At 45.0% G+C, this 16,754-nt stretch overlaps 1 protein-coding gene across 30 annotated transcripts in view; it reads left to right on the top strand.

The window, feature by feature from the left end:
• NDRG3 (NDRG family member 3) overlaps positions 1 to 14,209 on the top strand; it is a 63,093-nt gene extending 48,884 nt beyond the window's left edge. For 15 of the 30 annotated variants that reach the window (XM_086332000.1, XM_086331983.1, XM_086331989.1 and 12 more), the window contains 8 exons: positions 785 to 888; positions 2,162 to 2,227; positions 2,341 to 2,392; positions 7,619 to 7,666; positions 10,224 to 10,259; positions 10,347 to 10,398; positions 11,534 to 11,572; positions 12,623 to 14,209. In XM_086332000.1, the coding sequence (XP_086188126.1) occupies positions 785 to 888; positions 2,162 to 2,227; positions 2,341 to 2,392; positions 7,619 to 7,666; positions 10,224 to 10,259; positions 10,347 to 10,398; positions 11,534 to 11,572; positions 12,623 to 12,804 (579 nt within the window). In that variant the 3' untranslated portion in view covers positions 12,805 to 14,209. The remainder of the gene's footprint in view (positions 1 to 784; positions 889 to 2,161; positions 2,228 to 2,340; positions 2,393 to 7,618; positions 7,667 to 10,223; positions 10,260 to 10,346; positions 10,399 to 11,533; positions 11,573 to 12,622) is intronic. The other 15 variants (XM_086332003.1, XM_086331976.1, XM_086331997.1 and 12 more) reach the window with 1 other exon arrangement.
• The last annotated feature ends 2,545 nt before the right edge of the window (positions 14,210 to 16,754 follow it).

The following is a 16,754-nucleotide window of genomic DNA, read 5'->3' on the forward strand; positions in this document are numbered from 1 at the left end:
CCAGTATTTTGCAGTAATTTTATTTATCGCTTTTTGGCTTCACTGGGTCTTCTTTGCTGCATGCAGAAACTGTCTCTAGTTTTAGTGAGCAGGGCTGCTTTCTTGTTGCAGAGCACAGACTCTAGAGCAAGAGCTTAGTAGCTGTAGTACAGGGCTCAGTTGCCCCCCAGCATGTGAAGTCTTCCCAGACCAGGGATTGAACCCGTGTTCCTATCATTGGCAGGCAGACACTGCACCACCAGGGAAGTCCCTGTAATAACTTCAAATGGGACATTATCTATAAAAATTTTAAATCACTATGTGGTATACCTGAAACTAATGTAATATTATAAATAAACTCCACTGCCTCAAAAAAAAAACCCATAATATTGGTAAATGATAAATTGACTTAATCACTAAAATATTAATGGAATGTAATATGCCGTTCTAGAATGCATACTATTAAATAATAGTATATAAATAGATATTACACCCACTATATTGATGAAAACATAGATAAGTTAATGATACAGGTTTATGACTAATAAGAGAAGTGTTACTTTCCATTTAATTTATACTTTACAATTCATATAGCATTTCTTATTTAATCCTTAAAACATCCCTTTCGGGTAACGGGTTGTTATCTTCATTTTACAGACAAGACACTGTCTCTTTGAAAGTGCCAGAACATGAATAAAAGACAAATAAGGAAATTAGGGTTGCAAATGGTGAGAACGCAAACCAAACAAGATAGATTTGTACTGTAGCTCAGAAGTTCACCTGTGTCTTCTTTTCATTGTTCTAGGAAGAGTTGCAGGCCAACCTGGACCTGATTCAGACCTACAGACTGCATATTGCCCAAGACATCAACCAGGAAAACCTACAGCTCTTCCTGGGCTCGTATAACGGGTACAGTTGGTTCTGTTCCTTCACTTAAATGCAGACGAAGTCTGAGAAGCTAATGGAAATTTAAGAGAGAATCAGGAGGGGAAGTAAACTGCTTCTTACAGTGTTGTGTGATGGGGTTACTTTCACACTTTCACAACAGTAGAAGAGGAAGAGCTTTCAGATAGATATGAAAACAGCTTTCAAGAGGAATGAATGAACTGAATGCTGTTTCAGGCATATTCACCTACCAGTTGTACTTTTAAGATGTTTTGAGACCAAAAGGACCTAAAAGTTATGTACACACACAAAAACACACAATTTGGGTGACACAGAAAAATGCATGTTGAGGATAGAAGGATAGAAGTTTGGGACCTTAATTCAGTCTCTCTCTACTAATATCCTGTCATCAGGCAGAAGTGAAACGTGAACAGTGGTAAATTCTCTTTTGTTTGTGTATTCCCAAAGTTGTCACATTTCCCCCAGTCACTGAGAGAAGCCCAATTCTTATCTTGCATCCAGCTTCTCCAGTGAAAATGTCAGTTCCTTCTAGCTTCCTGGGTATATGGAAAAAGATTGAGGAAATAGGTCAGCTGTAACTTACCCAGACTTACACAGCCAGTAGGAGCAAAGCAAGTTTTGAATCCAGTCTCTAGCTCCTTCCTCTGTATTACAGAGCCTCCTTATTTTTAGCTGAAATCAGAAAGGATATTAAATACTACAATAAACTGTAAGTACCAGGAAAATAGTTCCCCTAAAAGGTTCCCCTTAAGAAATTATTCCTAGGGGCTTCCCTCATGGTCCAGTGGCTGAGACTCCACCCTCCCAATTCCCGGGTCCCGGGTTCGAGCCCTGGTCAGGGAACTAGATCCTGCGTGATGCAACTACAGATCCCACCTGTGGCAACTTAGAAGATCGAAAATCCCATGTGCTGCCACTAAGACCCAGCACAGGCAAATAAATAAAATAAAAACAAATATTAAAAAAAATATTCCTGTAAAGTAATTGGAAAATTAGACACTTAGGACTTGAGGATTTCAACAGCATTGCTGTTAAGTTTTCAAGTTGTCTCCTTTCATCATCCTACTGAGTTCCTTTTTCCTTCTCTGTTCCACTCAGGATGCCACTGATGAGGCTACTTATGAACAAAATCTATAAATAATCTCTTCCCTTGTCAGGTGTGAAGGAAAGATAATTTTCATATTCTTTGATACCTTTGGGTTTTCACATCCAGGAAGTAACCTGAGTTGCCATGATTTTACCTGAAACGTGCATTGTTTCCTTTGTGTCTCTCTAGACGCAAAGACCTGGAGATTGAAAGACCCATTCTGGGACAAAATGATAACAAATCAAAGACGTTAAAGTAAGTCTCGATCTGCCCACTAAGTTGCTAGATATACCTGCCTTTGATAGAAGTCAGTGTCTGTGGAGTCTGTGTGCTCCCAGCTGAGTGTCCTCCTGTCTGCCTTCCCCCAGGTGCTCTACTTTACTGGTGGTTGGTGACAGTTCACCCGCAGTTGAGGCTGTGGTAAGTATGTCCTGACACTGTGAAGATGAGTAAGGTGAAATATAATAAGTTGTTTGTAGCACACTGCTGATGTACTGGAAACAGTTGGTAGATACTGCTACTGCTGCTGCTGCTAAGTCGCGTCAGTCGTGTCCGACTCTGCGACCTCATAGACGGCAGCCCACCAGGCTGCCCGGTCCCTGGGATTCTCCAGGCAAGAACACTGGAGTGGGTTGCCATTCCCTTCTCCAGTGAAAAGTGAAAGTGAAGTCGCTCAGTCATGTCCGACTCCTAGCAACCCCATGGACTGCAGCCTACCAGGCTCCTCCGTCCATGGGATTTTCCAGGCAAGAGTACTGGAGTGGGGTGCCATTGCCTTCTCCGTGGTAGATACTAGGTTTTGTTAATTCTGATTACACATATCAGGTTTGTGCTTTGTTATCCAGTCTGGGAAAATAATTCCTCATTGATCACTCGGTTTCATCAGAAGGGATCAATAGTGCCCAGACTGTTTTATATGGTGCAGTTCATTCGGTGGCAGATAGTACCACTAAATACCATTTGCTTATCATCAGATTTCTGACAGCCTTGGCCTTCTGCAGCCACCACAAATCTGGAACTGTTGCAGCTAGCTGGAAGGTTGCTGAGAGCCTGCGTACTTTTCTCTACCTCTTTCTCAAGCACATAGCACATTGGTAAAAATAATATGTGTTCATCGTAAAAAATTGGTAAATAGAAGGACAGGAGGAAAAAAACCACGATCCCGAAGACAAGCCACCATGTTTTTCTTCAACATAGATATTGTTGTTTAATCACTAAGTCATGTCCAACTCTTTTGTGACCCCATAGACGGTAGCCTGCCAGGCCCCCCTGTCCATGGGATTTCCCAGGCAAGAATACTGGAGAGGGTTGTCATTTCCTTCTCTAGGGGATCTTCCTGACCCAGGGATCCAACTCGTATCTCCTGTATTGGCAGGCAGATTCTTTATCACTGAGCCACGAGGGAAGCCCCACAGCATAGATTGGATGATACTAAATATACAAGTTTTAGAGACCTGATTACTTAATGCTGTATACAATTCAGTCTTGTAAATATACCCTTGTTTATATAACTTCATTCTCTTGTTGATTATTTATGATTGTGCACCATTAATAATGTTGCCGTTGAACATCCATACAGAATCTTTGCCTGCATTTTTGATCATTTCCCTGGGATGAGATGGAAATAATGTGTCAAAAATCATATACCTTTGTAAGGTTTTTAATGCCTTTTGCCAGATTCCTTTCCAGAAAAGATATAACAGTGTGTTGCTGCTGGCAATGTAGGATAGTGTCTGTTGCACAGCATGCTGTTCAGCTTGGACTTTTCAGTTATTAGTAGTTAATTTGGTTAAAAATTAACTACTGTTAACCACTGTTTTAATTTGCACTTCTTTAATTACACATGAAGCTTTCAGTTTTTCATAAGTCATCATTTTCTTGTCTTTCCCACATATATAACGTAACTTAAGTTTCTGCATGAAATGATCTGGTTTTCTTTGGCCACCTTCACTTCTTTAGCTGAAAAGGTGGAGATACATGTTTTTGATAGATCTATCAAAACCATTTTTTCATGACGTGTATTTGACACAGAAAAATAGTAATGTTTATAGAAAATACCCTTAATGAGAATTTTCTAATGATGCTGAGTTGTCTTTCTAAAATTACATGAACTTAAAGTAATGTTGGACTTTCCTGGTGGCTCAGACGGTAAAGCGTCTGTCTACAATGCGGGAGACCCGGGTTCGATCCCTGGGTTGGGAAGATCCCCTGGAGAAGGAAATGGCAATCCACTCCAGGACTCTTGCCTGGAAAATCCCATGGACAGAGGAGCCTGGTAGGCTACAGCCCTTGGGGTCGCAAAGAGTTGGACACAACTGAGCGACTTCACTTTATAAAGTAATGATACCAATCATTTTTCAAGATTGTATAAGTTGGCCATACATATACAGTCTTTTTCTCTTTCTGATTCCATACCTTCAGTGCGTATAGAGAATAACTTCAAAATGCCATCTGTACCACAAACTAGATGCTCTCTCTTCTAGATACATTCAAACCTAACTCCCCTGCCAGAGCCTTTTATCCCCTGAATTGGTAGGGATTTAGAGGGCTGTCCAAGTGTGGAAGAGCAGGAAGAAACTCCACAAGTTCTAGTCTCTAGTATTCTTGCTTATTCATTCAGTATCATTTTTTGAGCTTCTCCTATTTGCTCAGTGGGCTTCCCCGCTGGTTCACCAGTAAAGATTTGCCTGCCACGAGATGCAGGTTCAATCCTTGGGTCAGGAAGATTCCCCTGGAGGATGAAATATTCTTGTCCAGTATTCTTGTTTGGGAAATCATGGACAGAGGAGCCTGGCTGGCTCCAGGACATGGGGTCACAAAGGAGTTGGACATACTTAATGACTAAACAACACATATGTGCTCAGTGCTCTGGAGAATATGAAAATGAATAAGATGGAGTCTTAGCAAGATTGCAAGGAGATCAAACCAGTCAATCCTAAAGGAAATCAGTCCTGAATATTCATTGGAAGGACTGATGCTGAAGCTGAAACTCCAGTACTTTGGCCACCTGATGTGAAGAACTGACTCATTGGAAAAGACCCTGATGGGAAAGATTGAAGGCAGGAGGAGAAGGGGACAACAGAGGATGAGATAGTTAGGTAGCAAGACCGATTCAATGGACATAAATTTGAGCAGACTCTGGGAGACAGTGTAGGACAGGGAAGCCTGGCGTGCTGTGGTTCATGGGGTCACAAAGAGTTGTACACGATTGAGCAACTGAACTGAACTGGAGTCTTAGCAGTTGGACCTGGGGAGAAAGTAGACATGTCAAAAACCAACCATTGTTCTTGGCCTACAAGATCCTGAGCCTTCGTCTTAAACAGTTACAGAAATTACAAAGTGATGAACCAAGGAAAAAGTATGTTTTATTATATTAAATACAGACTTAGGAGTCATTCTTCTAGAAGATACTTATTGTATATCTAGTATGTTCTCAGCACTTTGCCTGGCATTTAGGGATCAAGTTTTTACATTCTTCTTTTTTTTTGTTTGGTTGGGCTGGGTCTTAGTTTCTGCGCGCGAGCTTTCTCTAGTTGCAGAGAGCGTGGCTACTCTAGTTGCGGTGCGTGGGCTCCTCTTGTTGTGGACCACAGGCTCTAGGTGCGTGGGTTTCAGTAGTTGTGACACAGGGCTCATTAGTTGTGGCTCATGGGCTCTAGAGCATGGGCTCAGTAGTTATGGCGCACAAGCTTGGTTGCTCTGCGACATGTGGCATCTTCCCAGACCAGGGATTGAACCTGTGTCCCCCGCATTGGCAGGTGGATTCTTACCCAGTGTGCTAACAAGGAAGTCCTACATTCTGCCTTTTAGAGCATATTCTGTAGTAAGGAAACAGGTACATTTGTTTACTTCCTGCATTGGCATTTGTATAAAGAAAAAACCCTGACTTGATGATCCTGGCTTTTAGATCATCCTCTGATTTTAGAAGTTGTGAGTAACCACCCATCAGCCATCCCCAGAGTAAGCATTCAGCTGGATTACTGGTTCTTGCCTAGGTAATTTTCATGGCTTCTTAACTGGCTCGCTGCCTCTGCAGTCTGTCATACAGGCCACTGCTGGTTATTTTCCTGAAACAGTTCACATCCCGTCACCTCAGAAACCCTCTGTGACTTCTTGCCTTCCACAGTCAGCTCAAGTTTTCTCACCCTCTCCCCACAGTGCATCCTCATACCATATACTGGCCTCTGTAACCCCACACATGCCCGGCACATTCACCTTGCATCCCCTGGGTCTTTGCTTCTGCTTCCCCATGACTCTGCTGCTGCTGCTAAGTCACTTCAGACGTGTCCGACTCTGTGCGACCCCATAGACGGCAGCCCACCAGGCTCCCCCGTCCCTGGGATTCTCCAGGCAAGAACACTGGAGTGGGTTGCCATTTCCTTCTCCAATGCATGAAAGTGAAAAGTGAAAGGGAAGTCGCTCAGTCGTGTCCGACTCTTAGCGACCCCACGGACCGCAGCCTACCAGGCTCCTCCATCCATGGGATTTTCCAGGCAAAGTACTAGAGTGGAGTGCCATTGCCTTCTCCACCCCATGACTCTGGAAGCCTTCAAATGCCCACCTCTTCTTACTTTGGCTGTAGAAATCCTATTTATCCTTCTGTTCTCACTCAGCTCAGAAGTGAAGTTTTCAAGTACTCTTATTCTGCCTTGGGGCTTCTCTAGTGGCTCAGGAATCTGCCTGCAATTCAAGAGACACGGGGGTTCGATCCCCAGGTTGGGAAGATCCCTTGGAGAAGGAAATGACAACCCACTCCAGTATTCTTGCCTGGGAAATCCCATGGACAGAAGAGCATGGTGGGCTGCAGTCTATAGGATTGCAAAAGACTCAGACACGACTTAGTGATTAAACAACAACATTCTGCCTTGTGTTACATGCTTTTGCCCCTCTAGATTCCATGCTCTTAGCACGGTGTTCTATATGTGTGCTTGGGCAAGCATGTGTAAAGAAGAGATCTAGTAGATCAAGTTAACCATAAAACATTGTTGAACCATAAAACAACCTCCCCAGAACATTTTCTTTGAGGTCCCTGCCTTTGTGGATACAAAGGTATGAGATACCAAGCATGAAAATAGACAAGATTGTAATTCTTAATTGTGATGATTGCTCCGAGAGAAAAAACCATAGAGAAGTTCAACTTTCAAGGGGACAGCCAAAGATCTTGAGGCTTAGAAGAGTCAGGGCGAGAGGAATGGCACCCCTGCTACCTCCGGGGCAGAGGATGGGGATGAGGAGTGGGCACAGGAGGTGTGAGGGCTCAGTCATAAAGACCGGTTGTGCTGGGGAATCATCAGGACCTCAGCAGGTGAGGCCCATAGTTCACATTTTAAAGAAGGAGATAACTTGCCCTGCTGCTGCCTAGCCGTAAGAGGAATTAGGTTCAAAATGTAGCTCTTTAAAGACTCTACTTGTAACGGGTCCAGAAAATGAACTTAGCCAGATTTTTATATCTACTAAGAAATACAAGATATAAAGTATATCATGTAAATATATCTCCTGTTTTTTATTTTGGTAATTTCTTTGGCTGATTCAGCCAAAACTGAGTTTCTCCCAGCTGAGCTTCTTGAAAGATCATTCGTGTGCCAAGCTATTTTGTATTTAGCAGTTCATAAAATTGTCTTTCTCTGTTTTTTTTTTTTTTTTTAGGTTGAATGCAATTCTCGCCTGAATCCTGTAAATACAACTTTGCTAAAGGTAATGTGTTTCCTTTCCTCACTGCCAGCCCTTAGTGAGTAAATTATATGTGGTTCAAATCACTTTATTTCTGGAATAGTTGCACAGAAACAAGGAAAACTTCTTTCTGTCATTCTCTTTTTTTAAAAAGAAATTATTTTCCTGAATATAGTCTCAGTATAGAAAATGGGAAAATAGAAAAAAGAATGGAATATAGAAAGAATAAAATAAAATTACTCATAATCCTGCCACCCACAGGTTACCCTCTGGTACAAAATGCATGTACTGGTCTTCCTCCTGGGTGGTGAGGGGCTGAGCTGGTCTTTGTGGTGGTGCATGGGCTTCTGCTGCTGTGGAGCACAGGCTCTGGAGCGCGTGGGCTCCGTAGTTGTGGTGCTCAGGTTTAGTTGCTCCCTGGTATGTGGGAACCCGACTCCCTGACCAGGGATCAAACCTTCATCCCCTGCGTTAGAAGGCGGATTCTTAACCACTGGACCCCTGGGGAAGTCCCTCTTATTCATTTTTAAATCATTAAGATTATAGGCTATTTCTAGCCCTGTGTCTGTTTTCCTCAACTTCTTGACATGTAAACAACTTTCTGTGTCATTGAAAACTTCATAAGCATTATTTAATGTTGTGAGATATTAGATAATGGATAGGAGTTCTTCACAAGCTAAATTCCCTTGTATGGATAAGAGAGTTTTCCAGTAGCATTGTCACAATAAGGGTAGATGCGTTTTCTGGAGCTTGTAGTGGAATATTTAAGGGCCTGACCTCCTGGTCCGAATTTGGATTACAGTATATTTAAGTGCTAAACTTATGTTGCTTACTGCTGCTTTCTCAGCCTGAAAGACCTCTGCTTTCTTCCCTTTTTCTTTGAAGTGCAGTTAAAAGGGAAGTGCTGCCACTATAAGCAGCCTATAGTTCCTGGAAATAATGCTCTGATGTGATAAAACTAAGAGTGTTCTAGGGTCCAGGTGATTGATGAACTAGTCTAAAACATGAATTTTTTTTATTTTATAAGTATGTGGTTTCAGATTAGCTTTTCAATGCAAGTTTGAATCAGTTTTCTAAAAGTGCAGAACTGAACTTAACAGTAGCCACAGGTGTGCTTATTTCTGGGCAGAAATGCCCATCCCACAGCAACGTGATGGAATTGATTCTCTGATAGGTATCCAGCTTGGAAATAGTCCTTCCCAGTACTGTCTCTAAGTATGAGAACTGTTTTACGATTCTAATCAGATTTTGACTCCTAAACTTCTTGAAAATACAGCCTGGGCTAATTAGGTCTGTTTTATACTTAAATCAGGTTAAATGTTTGTTCCTGATCTTACACTTAGAATTTTCAGGGAACTGACTATTCCTTGTTAACCTCGGATTCCTGTGCCTCCTCTGGCATTCCCATCTGCAGAATAACAGTCTACCCTCAAAGTTTTCATGTTAGTGAAGGTTTCATGAGGTTCATGTCTCTTTTCTAAAAAATGCCTGAATACGCTACTCTGTGAGTATGGAATACTTAACAAGTAGAAGGAAGAAGGTGGCCTCGTGATTGGCCATTGTGCCCTACAAGTAGCGTTCTCTGCGGATTGGCAGGGTATGCATCTCCGGGGCTTGTTAGAAATGCAAGTTCTTGAGCTCTGCTCCAAAGGCCTCGGGCAGGAACTCAGAGTTTTAATAAGCCCTCCTGGTTATTCCAATGCATGATAACAAAACCCTACTCTAGAAGTTTTTGTGCAGATGACAGTAATCAATGTGTAAAGATTTATGAAGTGAGAGAGACCCTCATCACTCCCAACAGTGAAATTAAAATGTCTGACCAAGCAGGTTGGCTGAATCCAGCATCAGTGCCTGATCATAGACCTCCCCTTAGTCATGAAGTGGAGACAGTGTAGAGTTGAGAGGGAACTTTTAAGAGTTTGGTGCCTTGAGAAGTAGGGTCACACTGCTTGAGGACTCTGAAAGTAAATCCTCCAGGTAGAGGCAGAACCAAGGTAGTAGTTAACTTTACTATCACCTGACATGGACCTGACAGCCGGGCCCTGCCCTACTGATGAATAAATAGTGAATAATCTTTCAGAATTATATCCAAAGTTATTGCTAGAATTTAGGTCTGCGTATAAGAGTGCATTGAGGAGGGACTTCGCTGGTGGCTCAGTGGTAAAGAATTTGCCTGCCAGTGAAGGGGATATGGTTCATTCCTTGATCTGAGAGGATCCCACATGCCATGGAGCAGCTAAGCCTGTGTGCTGCAACTGCTGAAGCCCACAAACCCTAGAGCCCATGCTCCACAGCAAGAGAAGCCATCGCAATGAGAGGCCTGCGTTCCACAACTCGAGAGTTCCCCCGCTTTCTGCAACTAGAGAAAGCATGAGCGCAGCAGTGAAGACCCAGTGCAACCAAAACTAAACTAATTAATTAAAAAACAAAAAGAGTGCATTAGAAGATGGACACTAGGGTGCAGTTAAACATTAAGGAACCTGTAATTTGATTCTGTCCTGTTTGATAGGACCCTGGATATGCAGAGCGTTCCCCTTAAGTGTATTCAAGTCTCAGCTGACTTACATGTTTTCCCTTCTAGATGGCAGACTGTGGTGGACTACCCCAAGTAGTTCAGGTAAGGAGACTTTTTTTAAAAAGCATCCATTTGATTTCAGTTCTCTGTCCGTGCAAAGATTAACAGCTTCTTCTTTTGTCTTCCTAGCCTGGGAAGCTCACCGAGGCCTTCAAGTACTTTTTGCAGGGAATGGGCTACAGTGAGTAGTACATAACTTTCTATTCTAACCAAGATTTATTGATAAATGGGGTCATTTTGGCATCTGGGGAGCACTCAGTTCTCAGGGCGTAACCTCTGTGCTAGCCAGGCTGAAGTTAAGTAGAAACCAAAATTTTTTATGAAAGATTCTTCTGCACATATATACAAAGATGAGTAATGCTTACTTGTGCCAGGCACTCTGTATTCTTAACCTTAAGAGGTAAGTTCTGCTATTAGTCCCATTTTACAGAAGAAGAAATTGAGGCTTAGAGGCTAAGCATGTTTCTCAGGATAACATTTCAGGGGTAGAGCCATGATTCAGTCTTAACTCCAGAGTCCACATGTTCAACCACTGAAGCTTTGGCAGTCCTGGCTGTGAATATGAGGTTGTTACTTGCATTTGAACGTAGCTGGTTAATGACTCCTGGTCTAGAGAAAGAAGTTACATCAGTGAAGTCTGCTCCCCACAGGAGATAAACTTGCAGAGTATTTCAGAGTGAATCCAAGGATGTGTCGTATCATGTGCCACTGTCCTGGTCTCTTGTATTGTGAGACTCCTGAGCTTTCTCATTTGTCCCAGGATATCCTCACTGGCTCCTTTCTTGGAGTTTTAAAAAGGAAACCCCTTCTACCCAGGTACAGAGCTCTGTATCCAGTAGGGTGATTTTTCTCCTGTCTTTGGTGTCAGTGTGATTAATGACCACTGGGCAGCTGCTCTGGGCAGCAGCTGGACCCCTGGGTACAGCCCTGTACCTGGCAGGCAGCCCATGTATGTCTCGTCTGGAGTGGCCGTGTCATCCCCGTCTGTGAGCCACTATCAACCGAGCCCACACCCCTGTCCCTCTGGCTCGCTGGGAGGAGCACAAGTCCCTCTCCTTTCATAGGAAGCAGTTCATTATCCAGGCAGGTTGGCTGTTTATAGTGGAGGAAAAAGCAGTTGCCTTTGACTAGTTGAGAGAAGTATCATCCAAGATGTTACTGAATTATTAGTTAGCCTTCTGTCCTTTCTGGAACCTTAGAATGAAACTTTGCCCCTGGCTTAGTCTGTTCTGTCAGTGTCTGCCAGGTAACCAGGTTTACCACTTGGCACTCTTGGGTCACTAACCTGCCTTTTCCTGTGTCCATCCTGCTTCCAGTCCCGTACGTGCAGCTCAGTCACCTGAGCACCGAGTCAGGTACCTTCCTCTGTGCTGGCCCCGCCCCTGCCTCCCAGCGATGCTCTCCTGGCTGCCCGCAGCATGTCCATGGTTTCCCTGTGCAGTGAGAGCCCGATAGAACGCGGCTCATTGTGCCCCAAGAGAGTTAGCCTGACGGTCCAGCCCTGGTTCCCCAGGAGTAAAGGGGTGGGTTGTAACAGCCAGGGTCGCAGCAGCAGCTGAAACTTCATAGGGGGCCCTTCTTCCATCACCACCACCTACTGAGTGATCCTTGAGTTAACTCCCAGACACAGGGTTCTCAATTATGAAGGTTGGAGCCTATGCCCGGAGAATGCAGGTACTGGCATCTTCTGACCCCAGCATTGAAATGACAGCTGGAGGAGTGGCTTGTCTTAGAAAGACAGGCAGGGAGGTAGGCCAGGTTAGGCCCTTTCCTAGCCAAGCTGGAAGGACCTTACAGCCAGAGCAGTGGCACAGCAGAAGTCTGACTTAAATAGACCTCCAGTGTGCTTTCTCACAGTCAGCCTGCACCTCGGTGCCTGTGCAGAGGCCAGCTCCAGGCCCCCCTGCCCTCCCTGCCCCTCACCTACCTACATGTCTCCTCCCCAGGTAGCAAGGGTCACCTGTGGACACAGATGGTAGTCTTGTTGTATCGGGCTTGCACTGTGTGTGTGAAACACCTTCGTACTTGTGTGGTGTGATTTGTCTTTCTTTGGTTTAGTCTCGCATGCATCACAGGTTTGGGTTACCTGTTTGGGTTCCCAAAGCCTTCTTCCTAATCACTGTGTGGATGGCATGGGCATAGCTAAGAGGTTATACTCTGGACTTAGTTCACCCATCATTCTACTGTAGACCAGAACCAGCTGAGATTTCACCCAGATCCAGAGGATTAAAGCAGCCTTGCCTAGAGCCCCTCACCTAGAGCAAAGTGGGATGGCTGTGTCTCGTCCTGGTGTCGCCTTAGATGATGGGTTGGGAAAGCTACATGTAAAGCCTTTGGTGAAACTTCTGGATTAGCTGAGCTTAACCACAGTTCTTTCCTCTAGTCCTCTCCGTTCTCTCTTACAGTCCCATCTGCCAGCATGACCCGGCTCGCCCGATCCCGAACCCACTCCACCTCAAGTAGCATCGGCTCTGGAGAAAGTGCCTTCAGCCGATCTGTTGCCAGCAATCAGTCAGATGGAACTCAAGAATCCTCTGAGTCCCCTGATGTTCTGGACAGACACCAGACCATGGAAGTGTCCTGCTAAGCAAATGCTCCTCCCCAGGACCATGCAAGTCCATCCTCCTTCAAACAGCCACTCCATAATATAACACTTCATCCAGCAATCTGGCATCTATCTTTAACTCCTGCATGGCCACTGACTCTCTCTTTCTGGTATCCTGGATTTATCATCCTCTCTGCCTGCCCACCCTCCTTTTTGTATGTACCAAGAACCACTTCCATCCCATTTCTGTAACATTCCAACCTCTTTAGCTGATCAGATCTCCATATCTTCTCTTACCAGCTTTTCCCTGTGCTTTCCCAACTATGTATCTAAGATTCTTTGATTCCTGACGTATGTGTGTGAGCACACGTGTCTGTGTTTGTGTGTGCATAGTTTTGTGATTTTAAACATGCTTTCTTGTAGAGCTTCTGCAGACAAAAACAAAAAAAGGGACTCTTTTTTTTTTTTGCATTTTCAGTGATGTTTTTAGGAGAAATATGCAGAACAGGTTTCTAGGTAGGCCATTACATTCTCTTTTGGTTCCTCTCTGATGGTCAAGATTTGTGAAGTGACTTCAGGAGAGAGGAGATCTGAGGAAGGTGGAAGATCATAATTTCTGTTTGGATTGTTGATTATGACCAATAGAAGGGAACCTGTTACATAGAAAAGCAGGCCAGGTGGCCAGCCACCTTCTCCCGTCCAATTGAATTCATGTATCCTATAAATGAAAGGAAGGGATATGTTCTCTTAGAAGCCCATGAACAATGACATTCTGATGCAATGTTGCATTTTTCTGAAGGAATGAGTGTGGCTTAATTATTGGACTCTCTTAGCACAGGAAGGTGGAAAACAAAATTCCAGGCCTCTGCTCTGTCAGAGCAAAATTGATGTCTCTGCAGTGTCTGATGCCACACACCAGACATCGGAAGGAGGCGCCTCCCAGGAGAAGCACTCTCCATCCCCCCAGAAGGGAGAAGTATATAGCCTGAAAATTATATAGATGCTGAGGAAATAGTTGGAGAGAGAGGATCAGACATTAACACAATATGATGCTTTATAAGTATAACCTTGATTTCAGAAGAGTTAATGGAGCCTAAATGAAAGATAGAACCCATTTCTCAGAAAGTTAATCCTGTGAACTCCCTCTTCTAAGAGGGAAGGAACCATAAGGGCACCCCATCCAGGTAGAATTGTGTTCGGTCCACTGCTATGTGAGGGGGTCACAGCCACCCAGAGAGTGTCTCCAGGAGTGTGAAAACAATTGCCACCCAGTAAGGGTCCCGCTTTGACAGCACAGAGATGTCAGCTCAGGGTTATATAATTTCAGTCCTAGGAAGGGGCTTTTCAGATGTAGCATTCGCTTTCTGCTCAGATAGGGAATGCATCACTCTGCCGGAGTATGACTTTTTACAGACGACGAAATAAAGCTGTATATGTCTCATTGTTACCCAGTGGCTGGTGTGACTTCTCTCAAGCCACTTCCTGGGGCTCTGGTGGGGACTGCACATGGGCTTCATACTGGGTCACATACCTGATGATTGTCCACCCAGCGACACCATCCACTTAAAGTGAGGAAACCAAGTCCCGGGATTAATCATTTGCCCAAGATCATCATGCCAGTAAGCTAGCCAGGACTGAACCCTGAGTCCATCTGACACACCTGTATTCCCCTCAGACGAAAAACTGTGAGAAGCTTGGTCATTGGTTTGTGATGGAGGAGCAGGTGAGGTCTCGGGAAGGCGTTCAGCATCTCAGCTCTGCCCTTCGTGCACGGTTGCTGCGTCCCACCCCTTGTGCGGTAACCACAGCCACCTGCCAGGGCGCCACCGACAGACCAGGCTGTGTTTCTCCAGAAGGGGCTCTTTGTACCCTGCCCCCCCAAGAATAATTCCAGGGGGGTGGCCATCCTAGATCAGTTCCGAATGATCCAGGGGCTGCGGCTACCAGTATACCCAGGTCGCAGTGTCTGTGGGGAGGTACTTGTAAAATGACTCGACCCTGCCTCTCCTAGTAGAGGACAGGAAACCAGTGCCCATGGGCAGATGAGGTGTCCGCGCTGAGTTCCAGACAAAACCACCCGGCACGGAGTTGCAGAGCTGCAGGTGGTCTGATGGCCAGGGCTGCTCTGAGAGCCCACCCTGCTCCAGCTGTCTTGGCTGTACAGCACGGATGGTTGCCTCTTCCCAGCTTGGCTTTGTGCCTGGGGTCAGGCCCCAACTGACTACACCCAGCTGGTTCTTACCATACTCATCCTCTTCTCATTTGCATTTTCTTTCTTCCTATTCAATACTAAAAAAAAGAAGTTGGAGCGCCTACTTTGTGAGAGGTAAGGAAGTGGCCAGGTAGACGCTACACACTATGACTGTGTTAAGCTTTTCCGTGTAAATTTTCTCACGCAGTTCTCGTGGCAGCTCTGCGAAGTGGGCAGTGCGTTTTACAAAGAACGGTTGAGGAAAGTTAAGTGATGTCGCCAGAGACACCTACTCGACAAGGTTCCTAGTTCTTCCAGAATCAATGCATTTTCATGTTTTATTAAGGCTTTTATTGAGCACCCACTACAGATTGAGCCCTTTCATCTTCTTGCGTGTCCCTCCTCTGATCCAGGAAGGTAGACCTATTCCAGTTTTATGGATGAGAAGACAGGCCCAGAGGTAACTAACTTAAAAATAGTCTAGAAACTAATAGAGCCGCACATCTAGGCTTTAGACTCTCTCATTTCCAGGTACCTCCCTGAGTGGAATGGGAGAGCATATGGTGGGAATGTTTTGAGACCAGAGATGTCATTCCCTACTTCGTTCCTTGCTCATGGACTGCTCCTTAAGGCCAGTGTGAAAGGCTGTTTGTCACATGGAAAGATGGACATCACAGTGGTGTGGAGGCAAGAGCAGGTGGTTGGGGCTACGGTCAGGTCCCTCCCAGCCACAGGCCACATCCTTGAGGGGCCGTCACCCACAGTAGCATGCTAGTTAGAACTTTCTTAAAGAGGAGGCACTTCCGCTCTGGCCCTCCACTCTCCACATCACATGCCTCAGGAGTTAAATCTCAAGCCTTACCCAGGAGAAAGGGAGACCATGAATCCAGGTACAGCAGGGCCCCAAATCAGGCTGCATTGTCTGTGAAATGACAGTTTTGCGTTCAAAGCATCTGTCTCCAGGATTGCTAAGCCCCCTAAAGGGGAGATAATGAGTGGGTATGATTATTTAGATGCTAATGAGCTGAGGTTTTTATTTTAATTTATTTAAATGTTGTTAACTGATTTAAGCACACCAATCAGAGACAATTTTATCAGAGATTCTTCATCCCAGCAGAGTGAGTCTCAGGGTTAGGGAATGCATCAAGGATCACCTGGAGGGCTTGTGAAGACAGGTTCCTGGCCCTCCACCATGGAGTTTCTAATTGGGTAGACCTAAGATGGGTCTTGAGAACCCTCCTATGAAACGAAGTCCTAGATGGTACTGGGGCTACTGGCGTAGGGACCACACTTGAAGAACCACTGTCCAGGTCCACGCACAGTGTGGCTCCCAGATGGTCAACATGGTTTTATCCACTGGGAGTTGTTAGCGATGTAGAATCTTGAGCCCCATCCAGACTCACAGAACCAGAATCTACTGTTTAACAAGATCCCCAGGGGCTTCCCTAGACACAGTAAATTTTGGGACACCTGCCTTCTTGGCAATGCTTCCCATACTTGCCAGCCAGAGGAATCTCTTGGAGTGGTGAAGATTCAGAGTCTGGGGGCTGCTCCTCTGCTGACTTGGATTCAGAAGATGTGGGAGGGTCTCAGGGATCTGAGTCTAGCAAGCCCCCTCAGGTGATGGTGACGATCAGGGAAGCCTGGCTACCCATTGGGTTTGTGTTCCTCAGAGCAGACCCAAACCCCAGAGCCAGAAGAGAAGCCTCTCCCTCCGGGATCGTGACGTGGCAGCTGCTTCTCCCCCACAAACAGGAACTTGAGGAAGGTGGCTCCTTGATGGTCTGTGATGCCGTCAGAG

This window comes from Bos grunniens, chromosome 13 (genome assembly GCF_055505025.1).
Source record: "Bos grunniens cultivar Pamir isolate PY7600 chromosome 13, Bosgru_T2T1.0, whole genome shotgun sequence".
Classification (NCBI taxonomy): Eukaryota; Metazoa; Chordata; class Mammalia; order Artiodactyla; family Bovidae; genus Bos; species Bos grunniens.